The following is a 24,245-nucleotide window of genomic DNA, read 5'->3' as shown; positions in this document are numbered from 1 at the left end:
ACACACATTTAATGGAGTCACACTGCAAAAAATTACTTGGTATTTTTGTCTTGTTTTCAGTAAAAATATCAAAAAATTTATCATAGCTTTATACAGTGTGATGGAGTTACTTTACACAATTTCACTCATATCTGCAGTGCATTTCAATTAAAAATGTAACCGTTTCATAATTACAGTACAACTGCATTTTTGGAGATGTGAATTAAATATTTGAATTGTAATTGTGATGTTTCAGCGGAGCGGTGACTGTGTAATTGTGCACTACTTACGCATTCAGGCGGTCTGCAATACTTTGCCACGCTTTTTCTCTTTGCTTTATCACTGTGGCGGTGTTGCCTTTCTTCTTAATTATATCTTTTACCTCCTCGTATGCCTCCATGAGGATTTGTGCTTCCGACGGGGAAAAGTACGCGGCTCTAGTTGCCATGGTAAATCAGTTAATCTGTGATCTGTGGCGGGGTCTATTTGAGTGAGCCGTGAGCGCGCACCTATCCAGGATTGGTTTCACCTGGCTTAATGAATCCGTGTCTGCTCATCCTGGCTTGGTCTTTGTGCAACCAATTAAGCCTGGACGCACATGTTTTGGCTTCATTGAGCTCAGCTGAGTCATTTATCCCGGATGTCTTAATTCTACTTTTGTGCAACAGGCCCCAGGACTACAGGTAAAATCCCACAACATTGCCTAATATTTTGTGTGCATAGTTTAGCTGGGGAGGAGAGGGAGGCGGGACTAGCTACCTTGACTGACGCTGACATCATCGAATCACTGCCCCGTTTGCTGTTTCCTGTTCCACCGCTAAACAACCTATAACAACACATGTGAACGGCTAATCTGACGTCTTCAGGCAAAAATGCCACAAACGTTCTACTGTAACTTCTAAATATTTACTCAAAATGGTTTGGATCAGTAGGATGTGTTACCGGAAGGTTAGTAAACCACTGTTACATTGTAGTTCGCTAACAAGCTAAGTTAGCTATACCAAATATATTTATAATTATAACTAACCCCTCCTGCTTGTGGCTCTACTATGTAGGTAGCCATGCTAGCTAGCTTAGTTTGCTAGTAGTAGGTGGTCTTCTGTTGCCCTTCACGGTCAGTTTCGTAGACAGGACTAGCTAGTTGGTTGTGCTGTTCTGTCAGTTTTACATGGTCGTTTCTACAATGAACTTGCTAGCTATGGAAATTTAAATAGTTTCACTGTGTAGCCTAACGTTACTGTCCACGTCATTGTAGAAGACAGTACAATATATTGATTGTTGTGGATACTTCAGTTGTCTGACGCAAAGTGTGAAATGATGTCATCACTACTCTGTTTCCTCCAGTACGGTAACTTCGTGGACAACCTGCGTTTGTATGTGCGAGGGGGCAGTGGGGGGATGGGGCTGCCCCGTCTGGGGGGTCAGGGGGGGAAAGGGGGAGACGTGTGGGTGGTGGCTCAGAAGGAGATGACTCTGAAGAGGGTCAAGGATAAATACCCCCAGAAACGCTTCATCGCTGGAGTAGGAACCAACAGCAGGTATGTCTGGACCACAACTCGGTGAGCTCACCGGTCAATGACTTACATATGTAGGCGGCACACATTTTGGATAATGCACAAAAGCATTGTACAACAATTATGGCCAATTTCTTTTTTGGAAGCATCATGACGTGAACTACCAGCAATCTAATCTGTGTGTGTGTAGTGTCCGTGCTCTGAGGGGGCAGAAAGGAGAGGACCAAGAAGTCATGGCTCCTCCTGGCATTACTGTCACCAACGATGATGGAAAGATCCTCGGTAAGTCTTTACACACATTATACACCTCCTTCACTGACACAAGGCACTGTACTGGTTGAAGATGATGTTGATGTCTGCACTCAGGATGAGGGTTGGTTGTAAATTTAACTGACCATAGTTCATCAATCCCCTCCATAGGTAAGCTGAACACTGAGGGGGATCGTGTGCTAGTGGCCAGAGGGGGTCAAGGAGGATCCTACCACTCAGAGTTCCTGCCCAGTAAGGGCCAGACCAGACAGATACGACTGGACCTCAAACTCATCGCTGACCTCGGTCTGGTGGGGTGAGACAGGACACACACACACACACACACACACACACACACACACACACACACACACACACACACACACACACACACACATACAGGAACACATTGACTTCATGATTTCCCCCTCCATCATTACCAGGTTCCCCAATGCAGGAAAGTCCTCTCTACTGACTGCCCTGTCTCATGCCAAACCCCAGATTGCCAGCTATGCCTGTGAGTATTGAGAACACATGTACACACGCATCCCTCTGAAGTGAATGTTCCATATATTACCCAGTTTTTTGTAAAATGTTTGAATGGAGGATGACACCATGATGTTTGAGTTATTTATGAATGGTAAATGTTTGTGTTGTCGTTCTGCAGTCACCACTCTGAGACCGGAGATTGGCAAGGTCATGTATGAAGACCATAAACAGGTAAGAGAAGCAGATTAGGTCACTTCCTTCCTTTTTGTGCGAGTCAATATTTTCCTTCTCCTGATTGGTTCATTCTCAAGATTGTCTTCTGGTTTGTCCATACTCTGTGTTCTCTCTTCATTGGTTCAATCTGAGTTCTCTCCTCTGATTGGTCCATTCTGTGTTCTGTCCTCGGATTGGTGTAGATCTCAGTGGCAGACCTCCCAGGGCTGATAGAGGGGGCCCACATGAATAGAGGCATGGGCCACCAGTTCCTCAAACACGTGGAGAGGACCAGACAGCTGCTCTTTGTGGTTCGACCTAAACACAAACACAATTTATGGTCAAAGTCTCAAGGAGATTTGTGGTGAGAAAGCCTCTAGCTGTAATACTGATGAAGTCTCTCTTCTCTCTCTGGTCATAGGTGGACGTTTGTGGTTTCCAGCTGGCAAGCAAAACACCCTTTAGGTCTGCTTTTGAGGCTGTTCAACTTTTAATTAAAGTGAGGCTAGCAGGACACATCTACACAGAAACCACCCACTCCCTCCCTCCGAGCACCAGTATCACAATATGTTCTCTCTCTCCTTATCCCACTCTCTGCCGCCCGTCCCCTCCTCTCTCGACCCCTCGTATAGGAGTTGGAGCTGTATAAGGAGGATCTCCCGTGTAAGCCTGCTGTGTTGGTGGTCAATAAGATGGACCTGCCTGATGCAGAGGACAAACTCACAGAGCTGCAGGAGCAACTCCTAAACCCACACGGTAATCTAATGATATACATAGATTATAAACTAAGGTAATACTTAGGTAATTAAGATGTACGATCTGTGACATTAGACTACTCATAGTGCCCCCCTGCTGTGCTTCTCCCTTTCAGAGTTCTCCCACCTGTTACCCGACGATATGCTTCCTAAGAACAACATGGTCTTCAGACACGTGGTTCCTATCTCAGCTGCCACCGGTTTTGGCATCGCACACCTCAAGACCTGTATCCGCCAATCACTAGACAAGGATGCCTCTATGGCAACGGAGTCCCTGCACCGTGATAGGCTACAGGCGCTGAGAGGGGCGGTCCCAGCCAAGAACACACTCACATGGGGCTCCACCGCCTCAGTTTGAGCTGAACTGTGGAACATTCAGGGTTAGTATGTTCTGCAGTTTTGATAAAGGGTTTGAACTTGATTCATGTTCACTCAGCCTGGAACATTTTCAATATTGTGGAAGTCAGGGTGATGTTCCTACCTATCATACCCTAGGTAGGATGACTCCTCAACATTCATCCTGGCTCTGCACCCTGCTTGAGACTATCTATGGAAAACACTGACGATGATGTCATCCACAGTCATAACCCAGGCAAGAGTGTTGTCGTCCTGCATTCCCCTTATGACCACACTATGGACAGAGTTACAGAGGTCGAGAAAGAGGGCTGACAAAAAGGGGGGGGGGAGTATGTTTGTGTTTTTCTGCTGGATGTTGTCTCTGACTGTTTGTTTGATGTAATATGTTGCACCATGTAGTAATAAACATGTTAATTAATGCTTCCTCCTTTAGCAATAACCTTTTACCTTAAGGGAAACTAAACATACATACACAGAAAATAAAGATGAAAGTTTTATTTTATATTAAATATATTACAATACTGAATGATATTGTAAGAAAAATATGGGCATTGATTTTGCATTATCAGTCTATGTACAGCATACAGTAAAAGAAAAGTGCAGTAATTATACAGTGGGGTCTTAATGATCGACACCCTCCATAAAGATGAGCAATAATGATTGTATGAAATAATTAAAATAGTGAGCTATATTGTATTTTTTTTAAAGGGGGGAAACGATTGATTTATACTAATACAGTTGCTCAGTGAAAGATTGTTTAACAAGTAATACTTATTTTTCTCAGAAAGGAATGTCAAAATTGACACCCCTAAAGATTCTTAGAAATAAAGTCAGTCAGAAGTTTATTTGGTCCCATATTCCTACAGCACACAATGACATGTTTTGTTTTTGCATCCAACAAGTTTTTAGAGTCACAAGCTTGGTGTAGTCATTGTGTGCTGTAGGTATATGGGACCAGAGTCACAAGCTTGGTGTAGTCATTGTGTGCTGTAGGTATATGGGACCAGAGTCACAAGCTTGGTGTAGTCATTGTGTGCTGTAGGAATATGGGATCGAATATGAAACTTTTGACTTCTTTATAAGAACCCTTTGGCGTTTCAATCATTCTGACCCCTAACCTTTTGAGGTGGATCTTTCTCTGAGCAAAAGTATTTTTATCAAATATAATTTCCCAGTTTTGTTACATACAATTTAGTTCAGTATTTGAATTATCATTATTGCTCATCTTTATGCAGGGTGTCAATCATTTGGGAACCCACTGTATATAGATTTTGTAGCGGTACATATGAAAGTTAAGGTCGCAGTAGGAGCATACTGCAGCAGGATGGGACTGCATGGTGCGTTCAGAGGCCTGATATAACCTACTTCTCAGTAGACTGCATGGTGCATTCAGAGGCCTGATATAACCTACTTCTCAGTAGACTGCATGGTGCGTTCAGAGGCCTGATATAACCTACTTCTCAGTAGACTGCATGGTGCGTTCAGAGGCCTGATATAACCTACTTCTCCACAGGCTACGGCTGGGTGGTTGGTGCTTGGTTGTATTGATACATTTAAGAATCTGTCCATACTTTGTGTGCGTTTGGACGTTTCTCTGTGGGTCCGGTTGGGTTCCGTCAGTCAAGCCACTAATACAGATAACACACATCAGACAAGTTACATCTTGTTACCTGGACAGGTTCCACCTGCCACCATCCTAACGTCTAATATACCTCAATCCTATGACCTGCAGGTAAATTATCATAGATGTCAGAATTAAGACAGTATAATATTTAAAATATTGCTTGAGAAGTATGATCCTTTATTTTCATATTACCACGGCCTAGGGAATCCCTTGGTCAAATCTCAAGTTACTAAGCACCAGCCAATCATATCGTAATTGAAATAAGACAAGAGTGATGATGAGAGCTTTAGTCAACATGCGTTCACCTGCACAGATCTCTATAGCATAATGCACCCCATGTTGCCATAGCTGCATCCCATCCTCATACCATAGAAGACACGTACAGATCTTCACATGCCAGAGCGGTCCGAGACTAGTGTGTGCTTTAAAAAACTAAAATCATATCTCCATTCCACTCAACGCACAGAAGAACAATAATGCAGTTGGTCTGTCTGAATAACGGCTGTACACAACACTGAGAAGTGAACATATAAAAGGAACTTAAGAGTAAAAAAAAATACTTGAGACTTGTCATACAGTAGCAATATTAATGTGATATTGTGGTGATCTTAATATCTATAGTGCATACAGTAGAAAATCAAAACGATCAGTGCCCACATTTTAAACTTAAGCATACGCAGGTAACATACAGCAGGCTTAACTGATATGGACAGTACAGTAACTACAGGATGGGGGTTGTGACTTCTGTACAAATATGTTTCCCTTTAGCCACAGATCTAAGATCAGCTTTCCACTCCCCAATTCACAACATTTACCATCAGGGGGGTAAGATACAAAACTGACCTTGGATCAGTGACTAGGGACACTTTATCCTACTCTGAGTAGGTAAGAACCTGAACCTGAATCTTAAGCCACATTTAAACCACTAGATTCCTCGGGCCATTCATGAAAATGTTTGAGACTTGGTTGATTATGTTGAAAACCTGTTCACTACTGGAATGGGGTTTGTGGTATGAAATTCCAAGAAGATAACAGCAATTGGCAATCAAGGAAAAAGTATTTCAATGACATGCTTATTTCGTAATACAGCCTCACAGACAGATTACTACAGAACAGCGATAGTGTGCTAGCTAGTAGATCCATTGTCATTCTGTTGGTCTTATAAATCTCAAACAGCAAGCACTGTACAGGACACTTCATCATTTACAGACAGCAGGGCAAACTTACAGTAGGAAACAAAACAAAAGCAAAAATGCACATTTTAGTAATTTTATCCAAACAAATCCCAAATCCAAATTCATCTGACACAATGTTCAGTTTCCACATTGTTATTCCCACATTGTCCAGTTGGATCTCAGTGGCGTTGTCGGTTCCAGTTGTATCTATCTGTTATGTCTGGTCTTACACTGTGTACCAGGGGCGGACTGGGACCAGAAATCGGCTCTGGCATTTTAAACACAACGGCCCATTTCTTTCCTCGAGGCCCCCATTATTAGCAAGATAATTATCATTTTGCCCCCCCAAAAAATAAGTAAGACAGGCCCACTGTGTAAAAAATGGACCAGGCCATCTTGCATTTGCCCAAAATGCCAGATGGCCAGTCTGTCCCTGCTGTACACACAGACCGTAGTGTGGGATGATTATAGTCACAGGACATTTCTCCAACTTCTCTAAACCACCATGGCCTGAACCATGAACATGAATATCACATCTAAAACTACAAAAAAACACTTGTTCTCTCCCCTTTGTAGCGAGGAAGGGCTCATGGGACTATCTTAGTTCAAATCATATTCACCGTTATCAATATCCAAATGGATAAAATGCTCAGTAATGTTATAAATCAATGACATTCTTAAGTTTACTGTCTTAATAATGACGGGCTGTGACTGAGTGTGCATTACTCAGAGAAAGGGATGACACAAAGAGGAAATATAGAACACTGTTTGTACATTCTGCTGTGGAAGAAAAAGAAAGCTGGAGTGTTCACACAGCCACACGGGAGAGAAGAGAGTTCAGTCAGAAATGAAAAGAGAGAAACAGACAGAAAAAACAAGTACGGGGTCTCTACAAAGACCTACGGAGACCCTGTCTGTCTATAACACGAACCACCGCAGGAGGAGTAGAGAAGAGGGGGAGCATCCCTTCATCATTCACCTCTCAGTAAGTCAAAAAGAAAAGCACACATGACTCTGCCTTTAAGCTGTACATATTTACAACGATAACTAGATCCCTCAGGAAAACCTAACACGGCGAAAGAAAGAGAACAGGGAGTGGCTAGGGTCTAGGGTCCATGTCAGGGGCAGTTGGCTAGTATAATGTGTGATGCAGTTCATAATGAGTCGCTGATCACAGAGATAGAAGAAGCCTATAATGTAAAGAAAGCTTAAAGGCCTACAGTACGTATGACATCACCATCCCCCGCATGCTGTCCGTCCCAGAATTCTTCTTTATGACACTAGGAAGAGTTGATTAACAGGGGGTTCTCATGCATACAGTGTTGGAGTTTTCTACAGTAATTAAACAGCGTGCTTCAAAATGGTAAAGAAATCTGCCGATATGATAGCTGTCCGCGCCCCTCAACAGAGAGGAGCACCAATCAGAGGAGAGAGTTTACATGGGGGCAGGGCTAGAGGGGGGTTGGGGGGAGAGGTGAGTAAGGTAAGGTGGGACAGTTTGAGGGAGGAGCTAGAAGAGTGTGGTGGAAGCTGGGGGGATGTTGGGGTGTTGGGAGTGGGGGAGACATCCCCAACGAGGCCTCTCCTCTCTGTCTGCACCGTTACCATCACAACAGCTTTGCTTTTTCCTCACCAATGAGTGAAGGGCTGATCTCTGGTGGATCTCCAACTAATCTGAAAGGGATCTTGTCTTGCCTCGTTCTGTCTTGGCTTGTCAGTGTAGGAATGACAGATGGCTGTAGCGTCCCCTACTGAGCAGGTCAGCTCTGACGGACCTCGCACACACTCTCACACATTCTCACACACTCTCACACCCTCCTCTTCATCTTCCTCCGCTTCTATTTTCCGCTCATACCAGTTGCTCACTTTTTTCGTCATTTTGTTTTGCTTTGTATTTTTTAATTCATAGAAAAGTGGACGAAAATGTAGTTCTTAAGTAGTTTTGCAGAGTAGATAACAGGAGTGTTATATTGAAGTCTCCCACAGCTGCAGGAAGAGAAACGAGATGAAGAGACAAAGACTATAATTAGATAATGGCTTCAGTACCTTAACTGCAGTTAACCCCACAATGCAATAGGGGTATTTATAGTACACACGTCATGAACTACTATTGTATTTACCTACTTTCTAGGACGTTATGTACAGTATATGTTACGTATGAGATGTTATGTACAGTATGTGTTATGTATGAGACGTTATGTACAGTATGTGTTACGTATGAGACGTTATGTACAGTATGTGTTATGTATGAGACGTTATGTACAGTATGTGTTATGTATGAGATGTTATGTACAGTATGTGTTATGTATGAGACGTTATGTACAGTATGTGTTACGTATGAGACGTTATGTACAGTATATGTTACGTATGAGACGTTATGTACAGTATGTGTTACGTATGAGACGTTACGTTCAGTATATGTTACATAGGAGATGTTATGTACAGTATATGTTACATAGGAGATGTTATGTACAGTATATGTTACATAGGAGATGTTATGTACAGTATATGTTACATAGGAGATGTTATGTACAGTATATGTTACATAGGAGATGTTATGTACAGTATATGTTACATAGGAGATGTTATGTACAGTATATGTTACATATGAGATGTTATGTGCAGTATATGTTACATATGAGATGTTATGTGCAGTATGTGCTATATACTGTGTTATTAGAGTAGTTTACCCTGGCACTCTGCCTGTTGGCCTTCCTCTGGTCGTCGGGGAGGGGGGGCATGGGGTAAGGGTACCTCCGGCTGGATGCAATGGACCCCGTGGAGGAGGTGGGCGACTTCGCCGGGGAGAGCGTCCTGAAAGAGACAGGAAATGACCTCACTATAAACGGTGACATCATCATTCTTACTGATCTGCCCGGAATAGGCAGAAGTTGCCCCTAAACACCGAGGCAGACATTTTTTCAGGACCCTAACGGTTAAGGTTCAGTTTGGGGGTACGATAATTTGACCCTAGAGCTGTGGTTAGGGGAAGCATCTGCCTGTGCCAGAGTAGACCAGCCTGAACAGCCCTGGTCTGGGAACAGTCACCTCTACCTCTCATCGACCTGCCTATAACATCATCAACCGCTGCACCATCATCAGCAATGCAACAGAGCCAGCTGTGCTGTGGCTGGAGTGGGAGTGGGAGTGGGCAGGTCAGTCAGTCAGTCACCCACTGAGTACAGTTAATTTGACACACCGGCCTGTGTTGGGGCGTATCTGGGCTGGTGCAGGACCAGAAGGTGTAGTGGAGATGGTGTCATGGTGGGTAAATGTGAACCAACCAGGCCGGTGAGCACAGAGACACTCAGTAGGGGACTCAGACATGTGTGTAGCACAATGATGACATCAGAGCAAACCCAACACTGAACATGCAGAGATAAAGAGAGACAAGATGGCAAGAGCAACGGAGGGAAATAAGGAAATAGACTAGTAATAGAGATTATTTCTAATGACTTCCTTTTTGGTGTCATTACAAATGAAGCAAGACAATTATGTTACTCAATACTCAACAAAATGTAAAACTGTTGTAAAGTTTCAGCAGCTATTGATACATCCAACCATCCTAAATCCTAGAAGGAACCATCGTACGCTAAAAGCAATGATTCATGGGAGTCCAAAGACACAAGAGGACCAAGAGCTGTCAACCAAAGCTCTGACATCATCACCAGAACTACCAATCAATCTGCTCTTTATCTGTGATAAAGGGAACTGACCCCCATTTGGGAATCACTGGTATAACCCTTCCCTACCTCCCCTGGCCAAATTGAACCCAAATACACGGACCAAGCCAAAGGGAAGTTAAAAGAGGGGGGTGGGCGTTGTTGAGGAATAGGAGATGACCTGAGGTAATACCTAAGGTAGGGTCCTTCAGTGTTTTTATTCACATCTTCTACCCACTTAGTTACATCATAATGCTCTGTTTGGAAGCGAGGGGTTAAATACCTGCAGGAGTGGGGATTGATAGACACACCGAGAAGGGAGGAGGAAAGGAGAAGAGGAAACAGAAGGAAAAAGAGGATGAGAGGGAGGAGGATGGAGATGAGGAAGAGGGAGAAAGAGGATGAGGGAGGAAGAGGAGATATTTTAGGAGAGCAGAGCAGACCAAAGACATTCTGAACACACACCACCAAGATGCAAGTGAGAGGAAGACAAGATGGGACTGTGAAGAACTTGACTAGATGAATGTGTGTTTTAGTAAGATGGTCATTTCATTTTGGCCAGATGTCACAAATCGGTCCAAGCAGTTAAATTCTCCTCATTCACTCCCATGCTTTCAAACAAGAACAGTTGCTCTGCAAATAACCTCAGGTGCCAAGACCGGGAACAAACAAACAAACAACAACAGGCTGGGAGATCAACAGGCTGAAAGGTCAACAAGGCGTTAATTGTGTTCCTTCACGGGGAGCATGTGCAGTTAGGGTTGTTTTTGAGTGGCCATGCTAGAAAGAACAGAAGTATGGTTTCACAAATGTCCTCTTTATAAGTAATAGCCCTGACCTTAACACTTAACCTTTACCCTCACCCATAACACTGACCCCTAGATAAAAACAAATAGCATTTGTCCGTTCAAGCATGGCCATAGTGACTGCCATTAAGTCCCACATGCACTCTACAATGCCATTTTTCTTTATAGAACAGTGCAGTACAACATTCTAGAACCATGGCGTCTCTGAGGTAACAAAATCTGGTAATAGTCAATGTAACTCATTAATACACTTTCTTATAAAGTTCTTGTGAAATGCTGGATTCACAGATTCTACAAGTACCCCACAATTTGTATTAGTCTATTTCACCATACAGAACCTCTTGGCTTGCTGCTATTTGAGCTGATTTGGATGGGTGTAAATACAATCCCTGAGCCATGTGGAAGCCCATCCAGGAACATGGTGACTTACTCTGTAGAGTTGGAGCGAGGACGGAACTTCTTCCCTTTCGACTTCTTGCGATTTCCACTCAGATTTCCTACAGAGGAAGGCCACAGTAACACACGGTTAGCACAGGGAAATATAACTCTCTGTGTGTGTGTGCTCTGTGTGTGCTCTGTGTGTGCTCTGTGTGTGCTCTGTGTGTGTGCTCTGTGTGTGTGCTCTGTGTGTGCTCTGTGTGTGCTCTGTGTGTGCTCTGTGTGTGCTCTGTGTGTGTGTGTGTGTGTGTGTGTGTGCTCTGTGTGTGTGTGTGTGTGTGTGTGTGCGCTCTGTGTGTGTGCGCTCTGTGTGTGTGTGTGTGTGTGTGTGTGTGTGTGTGTGTGTGTGTGTGTGTGTGTGTGTGTGTGTGTGTGTGTGTGTGTGTGTGTGTATTTACCTTGCCATGAGTTGCTCCTGGGTCGCCCGTTCTCACAAATGTCAGAGATGTGTTTGGCGTCAGGGATTCGCTCGCTCCACGAGTGGGACAGACCGTTAGACCTTCACACACACACAAAGTTATATTTCCTTGTGAAACAGTGATAACCATTATCATCACGATCATCATTACTGACAACCTGATCCCCAGACTTTTTATTTTTTTTATTTAGCCTTTATTTAACCAGGCAAGTCAGTTAAGAACAAATTCTTATTTACAATGACGGCCTACACAGGCCAAACCCGGACGACGCTGGGCCAATTGTGCGCCGCCCTATGGGACTCCCAATCACGGTCGGTTGTGATACAGCCTGGAATCAAACCAGGGTGTCTGTAGTAACGCCTCAAGCACTGAGATGCAGTGCCTTAGACCGCTGCGCCACTTGGGAGCCCAGATTTACAACATCTGTTTAGTCGGTTTGATTTCTGGGACCACCCATACGTAAAATTTATGCACACACGACTGTATATTATTATAATATTATTTTCCTTTGTCTACAGTAGAGAACAGACAGATAGCTCAAAGTAGGAGGAGGACAGGAAGGAGACTGATGGTACATTCCATGAGAACAGACTACCACACCATGACGACTCTGAACGATAGCAGGATGACAGAGAGCGATACCATGACAACAGGGAGTGATACCATGACAACATGATGAGAAGAATGTGCAGAAAGAGGCATATTGAAATCAACACTACACAACCAACTACACATATGGCGAACAAGACAAGATACCCTCGACACACACAAAATAAGAAACCCCCTCACCCCACACACACACACACACACACACACACACACACACACACACACACACACACACACACACACACACACACACACACACACACACACACACACACACACACACACACACGTTTGCGATAGCAGTGAGATGATGTCACACCTGAATGCAAACAGAGAGATGTTTTGTGAGATGGAGGCGATGGAGGGGGGGAAAGAGAGCGTGTATATCTGCAGGTTAGACAGACAGCCAGACCTCTTCTTGGAGCTACAGCCTGAGTTGGTGCTGACCCCAGGGGCCAGGTCACTGTAGAACGAGTCTGCATCGCCGGGTTTCTTCACATAGTCCCCCGGAGGCATTTGCCTGAGAAACGCCAACAAACAGACATCTGAACACTGTCATGACATAGATGTGATTTCACAAACACATCAACAAATTGACCAACACATAAATAGATCAACAAATAATGACCGTTATAGAAAATGTGGAACTGTAAGTCGCGCTGCTAAATGACAAAAATGTAAATGGGAAAGAATGAGGATGACAAACCTGCAGAATCTTCTGTGAACCTCTGACTCAACGTAGCACCGCTGTCTGTAGCTCCTGTTAGTGAAGAAGGACGGTCACATCAGACACACTGACCAATGACAGGATCCCAAACCAGTTCCTAATCCTAACTAGTCAGCTATCCCAGGTCTAGAGCTGAGGTCCAGCTCTACTCACTTGTATCCCCAGGCGGTGATGGCCAGGATGAGAGCCAGGAACAGAATGGAGCCAGTGATGGCTCCGATGATGATGTTAGTACTGGTGATACCTGAGAGAGGGGGGGGGGGGCACTTTATAAACAAACGGTATTATAGTTGTTTTCAGATTAATCTGTAGGAGAAATACACTTTGAAGTGATCAAGTGGGTACACCTCACTTCAATAGTACACTAAAACACAGCACACTCAGAGGGAAGAGATCTGAAAGGAAAGAGGGGAGGAAACAGATTACAAACATTGATGTGTATGTTTTTGAGGGGAAACGCAGAAGGATTCAAAAACATGACTGACTACAGGCTGGGGAGACTGGGATGGGGTGAGAGGAGGAGAAAGAGGAGGAAGTGACATCACAGAAGGGGAAAACACAATGAAGAGGAACTCAGATCTGACCTCAGCGTCACTCCATCAATGACATGAGCCTGTCGACAAAGAATGTGTGTGAAAATAAACAACAAACAAAAAGAAAGATGTGCCTGGTTGCTTTAAAGAAAACAGATACTAATGCAAACGTAAAGGCCAAAAATAACGATTATATGCTTAATAACTAAACAATGAATGAACCAATGATTTATGATGAAAATAAAGGCTTAAATACGTATGTCGAACCAAAACCTCTTACAGAGTCTTTGTGTAAATAGGGGGAGAGGGAAAGAGTTAGAGAGGGAGAGAGTTAGAGAGAGTTAGAGAGTGTTAGATAGACTTAGAGAGTGAGGGAGAACGGAAGAGAAAGTTTGAGGGAAAGAGCGAGAGAGAGTCAAAGAGACAGAGGCATAGAGAGAGAGAGAGAGAGAGAGAGGGGAAGAACAAGAGGAAGAGAGAGAGAGAGAGCAAGAGAGAGAGAGAGGGAGAACAAGAGGAAGAGAGAGAGAGAGAGAGCAAGAGAGAGAGAGAGAGAGAGAGAGAGAGAGAGAGAGAGATAGAGGGGAAGAACAAGAGGAAGAGAGAGAAAGAGAGAGAGAGAAAGGTAGGAAGAGAGCTATTTCTAAGCAGGGCTTATATAAATAGGGGGAGAGGGAAAGAGTTAGAGAGAGAGATAGGGAGATGTGTGGAGTTATTTGTACCTGATACAGAGGCGGTGGGTCCAACCACCAGGTAGCTGAGAGGAGATGTGGCGTTACAATCGTCTCCAGTCCAACCCAAGTGACACACACATTTCAGCTCGTTACTACAAATCTGCAACACACACATAAACAAGCATGCAGGCATACACACCAAAAAATATGTATTAGGAACTGAAAGGTTGGAGAGAGAGAGAGAGAGAAAGTGGGTGTGCATGCATGTGTGTGTTTGTGCATTTGTGTATGTGTATCCATACCCCGTGTCCAGAACAGATGGTCTTCTCGGTGGTTCCAGGGCAGGTGCTGAAGTTGAACTCCTGAAGGGGCAGACACTTGTGGTTGAAGCAGACCCTTTCTGTCCCACAGGCTGTCCCATCCTCCACATAGCCCAGGTCACTGTCCCCGTCTATCATCACATGACCGCCACTGACATACAGCACACAACACAACACAGTTACAGGGGATCCATTCATATAGAAGTTACACAGGGACAGAAATCAAATATAGAATTGAATTCACAGAGAGAGAGCTAGAGACATTATTCTGTATATGCTCTGGAGGCCTGCATCATCAGAGAGAGAGCTAGAGGCATTATTCTGTATATGCTCTGGAGGCCTGCATCGTCAGAGAGAGCTAGAGACATTATTCTGTATGTGCTCTGGAGGCCTGCATCGTCAGAGAGAGCTAGAGGCATTATTCTGTATATGCTCTGGAGGCCTGCATCGTCAGAGAGAGCTAGAGGCATTATTCTGTATATGCTCTGGAGGCCTGCATCGCCAGAGAGAGAGCTAGAGACATTATTCTGTATGTGCTCTGGAGGCCTGCATCGTCAGAGCGAGCTAGAGGCATTATTCTTTATGTGCTCTGGAGGTCTGCATCGTCAGAGAGAGAGCTAGAGGCATTATTCTGTATGTGCTCTGGAGGCCTGCATCGTCAGAGAGAGAGCTAGAGGCATTATTCTGCATATGCTCTGGAGGCCTGCATCGTCAGAGAGAGCTAGAGGCATTATTCTGTATATGCTCTGGAGGCCTGCATCGTCAGAGAGAGAGCTAGAGGCATTATTCTGTATGTGCTCTGGAGGCCTGCATCGTCAGAGAGAGCAAGAGGCATTATTCTGTATGTGCTCTGGAGGCCTGCATCGTCAGAGAGAGAGCTAGAGGCATTATTCTGTATGTGCTCTGGAGGCCTGCATCGTCAGAGAGAGCAAGAGGCATTATTCTGTATGTGCTCTGGAGGCCTGCATCGTCAGAGAGAGAGCTAGAGGCATTATTCTGCATATGCTCTGGAGGCCTGCATCGTCAGAGAGAGCTACAGGCATTATTCTGTATGTGCTCTGGAGGCCTGCATCGTCAGAGAGAGCTAGAGGCATTATTCTGTATGTGCTCTGGAGGCCTGCATCGTCAGAGAGAGAGCTAGAGGCATTATTCTGCATATGCTCTGGAGACCTGCATCGTCTGAGAGAGCTAGAGGCATTATTCTGCATATGCTCTGGAGGCCTGCATCGTCAGAGAGAGCTAGAGGCATTATTCTGTATGTGCTCTGGAGGCCTGCATCGTCAGAGAGAGAGCTAGAGGCATTATTCTGCATATGCTCTGGAGGCCTGCATCGTCAGAGAGAGCTAGAGGCATTATTCTGTATGTGCTCTGGAGGCCTGCATCGTCAGAGAGAGCTAGAGGCATTATTCTGTATGTGCTCTGGAGGCCTGCATCGTCAGAGAGAGAGCTAGAGGCATTATTCTGCATATGCTCTGGAGACCTGCATCGTCTGAGAGAGCTAGAGGCATTATTCTGCATATGCTCTGGAGGCCTGCATCGTCAGAGAGAGCTAGAGGCATTATTCTGTATGTGCTCTGGAGGCCTGCATCGTCAGAGAGAGAGCTAGAGGCATTATTCTGCATATGCTCTGGAGACCTGCATCGTCAGAGAGAGCTAGAGGCATTATTCTGTATGTGCTCTGGAGGCCTGCATCATCAGAGAGAGCTAGAGACATTATTCTGTATATGCTCTGGAGGCCTGCATCATCAGAGAGAGAGCTAGAGGCATTATTCTGTATATGCTCTGGAGGCCTGCATCGTCAGAGAGAGCTAGAGACATTATTCTGTATGTGCTCTGGAGGCCTGCATCGTCAGAGAGAGCTAGAGGCATTATTCTGTATGTGCTCTGGAGGCCTGCATCGTCAGAGAGAGCTAGAGGCATTATTCTGTATATGCTCTGGAGGCCTGCATCGCCAGAGAGAGAGCTAGAGACATTATTCTGTATGTGCTCTGGAGGCCTGCATCGTCAGAGCGAGCTAGAGGCATTATTCTGTATGTGCTCTGGAGGCATGCATCATCAGAGAGAGAGCTAGAGACATTATTCTGTATGTGCTCTGGAGGCCTACATCGTCAGAGAGAGCTAGAGACATTATTCTGTATATGCTCTGGAGGCCTGATTCGTCAGAGAGAGAGAGCTGGAGGCATTATTCTGTATGTGCTCTGGAGGCCTGCATCGTCAGAGAGAGGAAGCTAGAGACATTATTTTTTATGTGCTCTGGAGGCCTGCATCGTCAGAGAGAGAGCTAGAGGCATTATTCTGTATGTGCTCTGGAGGCCTGCATCGTCAGAGAGAGAGAGCTAGAGACATTATTTTTTATGTGCTCTGGAGGTCTGCATCGTCAGAGAGAGAGCTAGAGGCATTATTCTGTATGTGCTCTGGAGGCCTGCATCGTCAGAGAGAGAGCTAGAGGCATTATTCTGCATATGCTCTGGAGGCCTGCATCGTCAGAGAGAGCTAGAGACATTATTCTGTATATGCTCTGGAGGCCTGCATCGTCAGAGAGAGAGAGCTAGAGACATTATTCTGTATGTGTTCTGGAGGCCTGCATCGTCAGAGAGAGCTAGAGGCATTATTCTGTATGTGCTCTGGAGGCCTGCATCGTCAGAGAGAGAGAGAGAGCTAGAGACCTTATTTTGTATGTGCTCTGGAGGCCTGCATCGTCAGAGAGAGAGCTAGAGGCATTATTCTGTATTTGCTCTGGAGGCCTGCATCGTCAGAGAGAGAGCTAGAGGCATTATTTTGCATATGCTCTGGAGGCCTGCATCGTCAGAGAGAGCTAGAGACATTATTCTGTATGTGCTCTGGAGGCCTGCATCGTCAGAGAGAGCTAGAGGCATTATTCTGTATGTGCTCTGGAGGCCTGCATCGTCAGAGAGAGAGCTAGAGGCATTATTCTGCATATGCTCTGGAGGCCTACATCGTCAGAGAGAGCTAGAGGCATTATTCTGTATGTGCTCTGGAGGCCTGCATCGTCAGAGAGAGAGCTAGAGGCATTATTCTGCATATGCTCTGGAGGCCTGCATCGTCAGAGAGAGCTAGAGGCATTATTCTGTATGTGCTCTGGAGGCCTGCATCGTCAGAGAGAGAGCTAGAGGCATTATTCTGCATATGATCTGGAGGCCTGCATCGTCAGAGAGAGCTAGAGGAATTATTCTGCATATGCTCTGGAGGCCTGCATCGTCAGAGAGAGCTAGAGGCATTATTCTGTATGTGCTCTGGAGGCCTGCATCGTCAGAGAGAGAGCTAGAGGCATTATTCTGCATATGCTCTGGAGGCCTGCATCGTCAGAGAGAGCTAGAGGCATTATTCTGTATGTGCTCTGGAGGCCTGCATCATCAGAGAGAGCTAGAGACATTATTCTGTATATGCTCTGGAGGCCTGCATCATCAGAGAGAGAGCTAGAGGCATTATTCTGTATATGCTCTGGAGGCCTGCATCGTCAGAGAGAGCTAGAGACATTTTTCTGTATGTGCTCTGGAGGCCTGCATCGTCAGAGAGAGCTAGAGACATTATTCTGTATGTGCTCTGGAGGCCTGCATCGTCAGAGCGAGCTAGAGGCATTATTCTGTATGTGCTCTGGAGGCATGCGTCATCAGAGAGAGAGCTAGAGACATTATTCTGTATGTGCTCTGGAGGCCTGCATCGTCAGAGAGAGCTAGAGACATTATTCTGTATATGCTCTGGAGGCCTGATTCGTCAGAGAGAGAGAGCTAGAGGCATTATTCTGTATGTGCTCTGGAGGGCTGCTTCGTCAGAGAGAGAAAGCTAGAGACATTATTTTTTATGTGCTCTGGAGGCCTGCATCGTCAGAGAGAGAGCTAGAGGCATTATTCTGTATGTGCTCTGGAGGCCTGCATCGTCAGAGAGAGAGAGCTAGAGACATTATTTTTTATGTGCTCTGGAGGCCTGCATCGTCAGAGAGAGAGCTAGAGGCATTATTCTGTATGTGCTCTGGAGGCCTGCATCGTCAGAGAGAGAAATAGAGGCATTATTCTGCATATGCTCTGGAGGCCTGCATCGTCAGAGAGAGCTAGAGACATTATTCTGTATATGCTCTGGAGGCCTGCATCGTCAGAGAGAGAGAGCTAGAGACATTATTCTGTATGTGTTCTGGAGGCCTGCATCGTCAGAGAGAGCTAGAGGCATTATTCTGTATGTGCTCTGGAGGCCTGCATCGTCAGAGAGAGAGCTAGAGGCATTATCCTGTATGTGCTCTGGAGGCCTGCATCGTCAGAGAGAGAGCTAGAGGCATTATTTTGCATATGCTCTGGAGGCCTGCATCGTCAGAGAGAGAGCTAGAGGCATTATTCTGTATGTGCTCTGGAGGCCTGCATCGTCAGAGAGAGAGCTAGAGGCATTATTCTGCATATGCTCTGGAGGCCTGCATCGTCAGAGAGAGCTAGAGGCATTATTCTGTATATTCTCTGGAGGCCTGCATCGTCAGAGAGAGAGCTAGAGGCATTATTCTGTATGTGCTCTGGAGGCCTGCATCGTCAGAGAGAGCTAGAGGCATTATTCTGTATGTGCTCTGGAGGCCTGCATCGTCAGAGAGAGAGCTAGAGGCATTATTCTGCATATGCTCTGGAGGCCTGCATCGTCAGAGAGAGCTAGAGGCATTATTCTGTATGTGCTCTGGAGGCCTGCATCGTCAGAGAGAGAGCTAGAGGCATTATTCTGCATATGCTCTGGAGGCCTGCAACGTCAGAGAGAGCTAGAGGCATTATTCTGTATGTGCTCTGGAGGCCTGCATCGTCAGAGAGAGAGCTAGAGGCATTATTCTGCATATGCTCTGGAGACCTGCATCGTCAGAGAGAGCTAGAGGCATTATTCTGCATATGCTCTGGAGGCCTGCATCGTCAGAGAGAGCTAGAGGCATTATTCTGTATGTGCTCTGGAGGCCTGCATCGTCAGAGAGAGAGCTAGAGGCATTATTCTGCATATGCTCTGGAGGCCTGCATCGTCAGAGAGAGCTAGAGGCATTATTCTGTATGTGCTCTGGAGGCCTGCATCATCAGAGAGAGCTAGAGACATTATTCTGTATATGCTCTGGAGGCCTGCATCGCCAGAGAGAGAGCTAGAGACATTATTCTGTATGTGCTCTGGAGGCATGCATCATCAGAGAGAGCTAGAGGCATTATTCTGTATATGCTCTGGAGGCCTGCATCACCAGAGAGAGAGCTAGAGACATTATTCTGCATATGCTCTGGAGGCCTGCATCGTCAGAGAGTGCTAGAGGCATTATTCTGTATGTGCTCTGGAGGCCTGCATCGTCAGAGAGAGAGCTAGAGGCATTATTCTGCATATGCTCTGGAGGCCTGCATCGTCAGAGAGAGCTAGAGGCATTATTCTGCATATGCTCTGGAGGCCTGCATCGTCAGAGAGAGCTAGAGGCATTATTCTGTATGTGCTCTGGAGGCCTGCATCGTCAGAGAGAGAGCTAGAGGCATTATTCTGCATATGCTCTGGAGGCCTGCATCGTCAGAGAGAGCTAGAGGCATTATTCTGTATGTGCTCTGGAGGCCTGCATCGTCAGAGAGAGCTAGAGACATTATTCTGTATATGCTCTGGAGGCCTGCATCGCCAGAGAGAGAGCTAGAGACATTATTCTGTATGTGCTCTGGAGGCCTGCATCGTCAGAGCGAGCTAGAGGCATTATTCTGTATGTGCTCTGGAGGCATGCGTCATCAGAGAGAGAGCTAGAGACATTATTCTGTATGTGCTCTGGAGGCCTGCATCGTCAGAGAGAGCTAGAGACATTATTCTGTATATGCTCTGGAGGCCTGATTCGTCAGAGAGAGAGAGCTAGAGGCATTATTCTGTATGTGCTCTGGAGGCCTGCATCGTCAGAGAGAGAAAGCTAGAGACATTATTTTTTATGTGCTCTGGAGGCCTGCATCGTCAGAGAGAGAGCTAGAGGCATTATTCTGTATGTGTTCTGGAGGCCTGCATCGTCAGAGAGAGCTAGAGGCATTATTCTGTATGTGCTCTGGAGGCCTGCATCGTCAGAGAGAGAGCTAGAGGCATTATTCTGTATGTGCTCTGGAGGCCTGCATCGTCAGAGAGAGAGCTAGAGGCATTATTTTGCATATGCTCTGGAGGCCTGCATCGTCAGAGAGAGAGCTAGAGGCATTATTCTGTATGTGCTCTGGAGGCCTGCATCGTCAGAGAGAGAGCTAGAGACATTATTCTGCATATGCTCTGGAGGCCTGCATCGTCAGAGAGAGCTAGAGGCATTATTCTGTATATTCTCTGGAGGCCTGCATCGTCAGAGAGAGAGCTAGAGGCATTATTCTGTATGTGCTCTGGAGGCCTGCATCGTCAGAGAGAGCTAGAGGCATTATTCTGTATGTGCTCTGGAGGCCTGCATCGTCAGAGAGAGAGCTAGAGGCATTATTCTGCATATGCTCTGGAGGCCTGCATCGTCAGAGAGAGCTAGAGGCATTATTCTGTATGTGCTCTGGAGGCCTGCATCGTCAGAGAGAGAGCTAGAGGCATTATTCTGCATATGCTCTGGAGGCCTGCATCGTCAGAGAGAGCTAGAGGCATTATTCTGTATGTGCTCTGGAGGCCTGCATCGTCAGAGAGAGAGCTAGAGGCATTATTCTGCATATGCTCTGGAGACCTGCATCGTCAGAGAGAGCTAGAGGCATTATTCTGCATATGCTCTGGAGGCCTGCATCGTCAGAGAGAGCTAGAGGCATTATTCTGTATGTGCTCTGGAGGCCTGCATCGTCAGAGAGAGAAAGCTAGAGGCATTATTCTGCATATGCTCTGGAGGCCTGCATCGTCAGAGAGAGCTAGAGGCATTATTCTGTATGTGCTCTGGAGGCCTGCATCATCAGAGAGAGCTAGAGACATTATTCTGTATATGCTCTGGAGGCCTGCATCGCCAGAGAGAGAGCTAGAGACATTATTCTGTATGTGCTCTGGAGGCATGCATCATCAGAGAGAGCTAGAGGCATTATTCTGTATATGCTCTGGAGGCCTGCATCGCCAGAGAGAGAGCTAGAGACATTATTCTGCATATGCTCTGGAGGCCTACATCGTCAGAGAGAGCTAGAGGCATTATTCTGTATGTGCTCTGGAGGCCTGCATCGTCAGAGAGAGAGCTAGAGGCATTATTCTGCATATGCTCTGGAGGCCTGCATCGTCAGAGAGTGCTAGAGGCATTATTCTGTATGTGCTCTGGAGGCCTGCATCGTCAGAGAGAGAGCTAGAGGCATTATTTTGCATATGCTCTGGAGGCCTGCATCGTCAGAGAGAGCTAGAGGCATTATTCTGCATATGCTCTGGAGGCCTGCATCGTCAGAGAGAGCTAGAGGCATTATTCTGTATGTGCTCTGGAGGCCTGCATCGTCAGAGAGAGAGCTAGAGGCATTATTCTGCATATGCTCTGGAGGCCTGCATCGTCAGAGAGAGCTAGAGGCATTATTCTGTATGTGCTCTGGAGGCCTGCATCGTCAGAGAGAGCTAGAGACATTATTCTGTATATGCTCTGGAGGCCTGCATCGCCAGAGAGAGAGCTAGAGACATTATTCTGTATGTGCTCTGGAGGCCTGCATCGTCAGAGCGAGCTAGAGGCATTATTCTGTATGTGCTCTGGAGGCATGCGTCATCAGAGAGAGAGCTAGAGACATTATTCTGTATGTGCTCTGGAGGCCTGCATCGTCAGAGAGAGCTAGAGACATTATTCTGTATATGCTCTGGAGGCCTGATTCGTCAGAGAGAGAGAGCTAGAGGCATTATTCTGTATGTGCTCTGGAGGCCTGCATCGTCAGAGAGAGAAAGCTAGAGACATTATTTTTTATGTGCTCTGGAGGCCTGCATCGTCAGAGAGAGAGCTAGAGGCATTATTCTGTATGTGCTCTGGAGGCCTGCATCGTCAGAGAGAGAGAGCTAGAGACATTATTTTTTATGTGCTCTGGAGGCCTGCATCGTCAGAGAGAGAGCTAGAGGCATTATTCTGTATGTGCTCTGGAGGCCTGCATCGTCAGAGAGAGAGCTAGAGGCATTTTTCTGCATATGCTCTGGAGGCCTGCATCGTCAGAGAGAGCTAGAGACATTATTCTGTATATGCTCTGGAGGCCTGCATCGTCAGAGAGAGAGAGCTAGAGACATTATTCTGTATGTGTTCTGGAGGCCTGCATCGTCAGAGAGAGCTAGAGGCATTATTCTGTATGTGCTCTGGAGGCCTGCATCGTCAGAGAGAGAGAGAGAGCTAGAGACCTTATTTTGTATGTGCTCTGGAGGCCTGCATCGTCAGAGAGAGAGCTAGAGGCATTATTCTGTATGTGCTCTGGAGGCCTGCATCGTCAGAGAGAGAGCTAGAGACATTATTCTGTATATGCTCTGGAGGCCTGCATCGTCAGAGAGAGAGCTAGAGACATTATTCTGGATATGCTCTGGAGGCCTGCATCGTCAGAGAGAGCTAGAGGCATTATTCTGTATATGCTCTGGAGGCCTGCATCGTCAGAGAGAGCTAGAGGCATTATTCTGTATATGCTCTGGAGGCCTGCATCGCCAGAGAGAGAGCTAGAGACATTATTCTGTATGTGCTCTGGAGGCCTGCATCGTCAGAGCGAGCTAGAGGCATTATTCTGTATGTGCTCTGGAGGCATGCATCATCAGAGAGAGAGCTAGAGACATTATTCTGTATGTGCTCTGGAGGCCTACATCGTCAGAGAGAGCTAGAGACATTATTCTGTATATGCTCTGGAGGCCTGATTCGTCAGAGAGAGAGAGCTAGAGGCATTATTCTGTATGTGCTCTGGAGGCCTGCATCGTCAGAGAGAGGAAGCTAGAGACATTATTTTTTATGTGCTCTGGAGGCCTGCATCGTCAGAGAGAGAGCTAGAGGCATTATTCTGTATGTGCTCTGGAGGCCTGCATCGTCAGAGAGAGAGAGCTAGAGACATTATTTTTTATGTGCTCTGGAGGCCTGCATCGTCAGAGAGAGAGCTAGAGGCATTATTCTGTATGTGCTCTGGAGGCCTGCATCGTCAGAGAGAGAGCTAGAGGCATTATTCTGCATATGCTCTGGAGGCCTGCATCGTCAGAGAGAGCTAGAGACATTATTCTGTATATGCTCTGGAGGCCTGCATCGTCAGAGAGAGAGAGCTAGAGACATTATTCTGTATGTGTTCTGGAGGCCTGCATCGTCAGAGAGAGCTAGAGGCATTATTCTGTATGTGCTCTGGAGGCCTAAATCGTCAGAGAGAGAGAGAGAGCTAGAGACCTTATTTTGTATGTGCTCTGGAGGCCTGCATCGTCAGAGAGAGAGCTAGAGGCATTATTCTGTATTTGCTCTGGAGGCCTGCATCGTCAGAGAGAGAGCTAGAGGCATTATTTTGCATATGCTCTGGAGGCCTGCATCGTCAGAGAGAGCTAGAGACATTATTCTGTATGTGCTCTGGAGGCCTGCATCGTCAGAGAGAGCTAGAGGCATTATTCTGTATGTGCTCTGGAGGCCTGCATCGTCAGAGAGAGAGCTAGAGGCATTATTCTGCATATGCTCTGGAGGCCTACATCGTCAGAGAGAGCTAGAGGCATTATTCTGTATGTGCTCTGGAGGCCTGCATCGTCAGAGAGAGAGCTAGAGGCATTATTCTGCATATGCTCTGGAGGCCTGCATCGTCAGAGAGAGCTAGAGGCATTATTCTGTAT

The 24,245-nt window shown here is 46.1% G+C and overlaps 2 protein-coding genes across 3 annotated transcripts in view; one reads left to right on the top strand and one right to left on the bottom strand.

Moving 5' to 3' along the window:
• The first annotated feature begins 800 nt into the window (after positions 1-800).
• On the top strand, positions 801-3,980 carry LOC129857059 (GTP-binding protein 10-like). Of its 2 annotated transcripts, XM_055924963.1 has the most exons (11): positions 801-927; positions 1,324-1,517; positions 1,684-1,775; positions 1,914-2,058; positions 2,186-2,259; positions 2,410-2,462; positions 2,648-2,755; positions 2,866-2,943; positions 3,077-3,200; positions 3,316-3,579; positions 3,695-3,980. In XM_055924963.1, the coding sequence occupies exons 1-10, from the start codon at positions 895-897 to the stop codon at positions 3,555-3,557; spliced, it is 1,143 nt and encodes a 380-aa protein (XP_055780938.1). In that variant the 5' UTR covers positions 801-894; the 3' UTR covers positions 3,558-3,579; positions 3,695-3,980. The 2 variants fall into 2 exon arrangements, with proteins under 2 accessions (XP_055780938.1, XP_055780937.1); XM_055924962.1 differs by lacking the exon at positions 3,695-3,980 and having other exon boundaries at positions 3,316-3,593.
• Positions 3,981-4,036: 56 nt separating this feature from the next.
• LOC129857058 (disintegrin and metalloproteinase domain-containing protein 22-like) overlaps positions 4,037-24,245 on the bottom strand; it is a 136,526-nt gene continuing 116,317 nt past the window's right edge. The window contains exons 22-30 of the mRNA XM_055924961.1: positions 14,526-14,694; positions 14,272-14,383; positions 13,170-13,260; positions 12,996-13,049; positions 12,702-12,809; positions 11,660-11,760; positions 11,254-11,320; positions 9,046-9,169; positions 4,037-8,341 (exon numbers count right to left, since the gene is read on the bottom strand). Of these exons, the coding sequence (XP_055780936.1) occupies positions 8,321-8,341; positions 9,046-9,169; positions 11,254-11,320; positions 11,660-11,760; positions 12,702-12,809; positions 12,996-13,049; positions 13,170-13,260; positions 14,272-14,383; positions 14,526-14,694 (847 nt within the window). The 3' untranslated portion in view covers positions 4,037-8,320. The remainder of the gene's footprint in view (positions 8,342-9,045; positions 9,170-11,253; positions 11,321-11,659; positions 11,761-12,701; positions 12,810-12,995; positions 13,050-13,169; positions 13,261-14,271; positions 14,384-14,525; positions 14,695-24,245) is intronic.

The sequence above is a fragment of the Salvelinus fontinalis genome, chromosome 6 (genome assembly GCF_029448725.1).
Source record: "Salvelinus fontinalis isolate EN_2023a chromosome 6, ASM2944872v1, whole genome shotgun sequence".
Lineage (NCBI taxonomy): Eukaryota > Metazoa > Chordata > Actinopteri > Salmoniformes > Salmonidae > Salvelinus > Salvelinus fontinalis.
This window is presented reverse-complemented; position numbering and strand designations above follow the sequence as displayed.

What these genes read in the sequence shown, in the direction of transcription:
- LOC129857059 (XM_055924963.1), top strand. Translation starts at nt 895, where the DNA reads ATGGTTTGGATCAGTAGGATGTGTTACCGGAAG. An exon ending in GCTGACCTCGGTCTGGTGGG is followed by an intron (nt 2,059 to 2,185) that starts GTGAGACAGGAC and finishes CATCATTACCAG; the next exon opens with GTTCCCCAATGCAGGAAAGT. An exon ending in TGTATGAAGACCATAAACAG is followed by an intron (nt 2,463 to 2,647) that starts GTAAGAGAAGCA and finishes GGATTGGTGTAG; the next exon opens with ATCTCAGTGGCAGACCTCCC.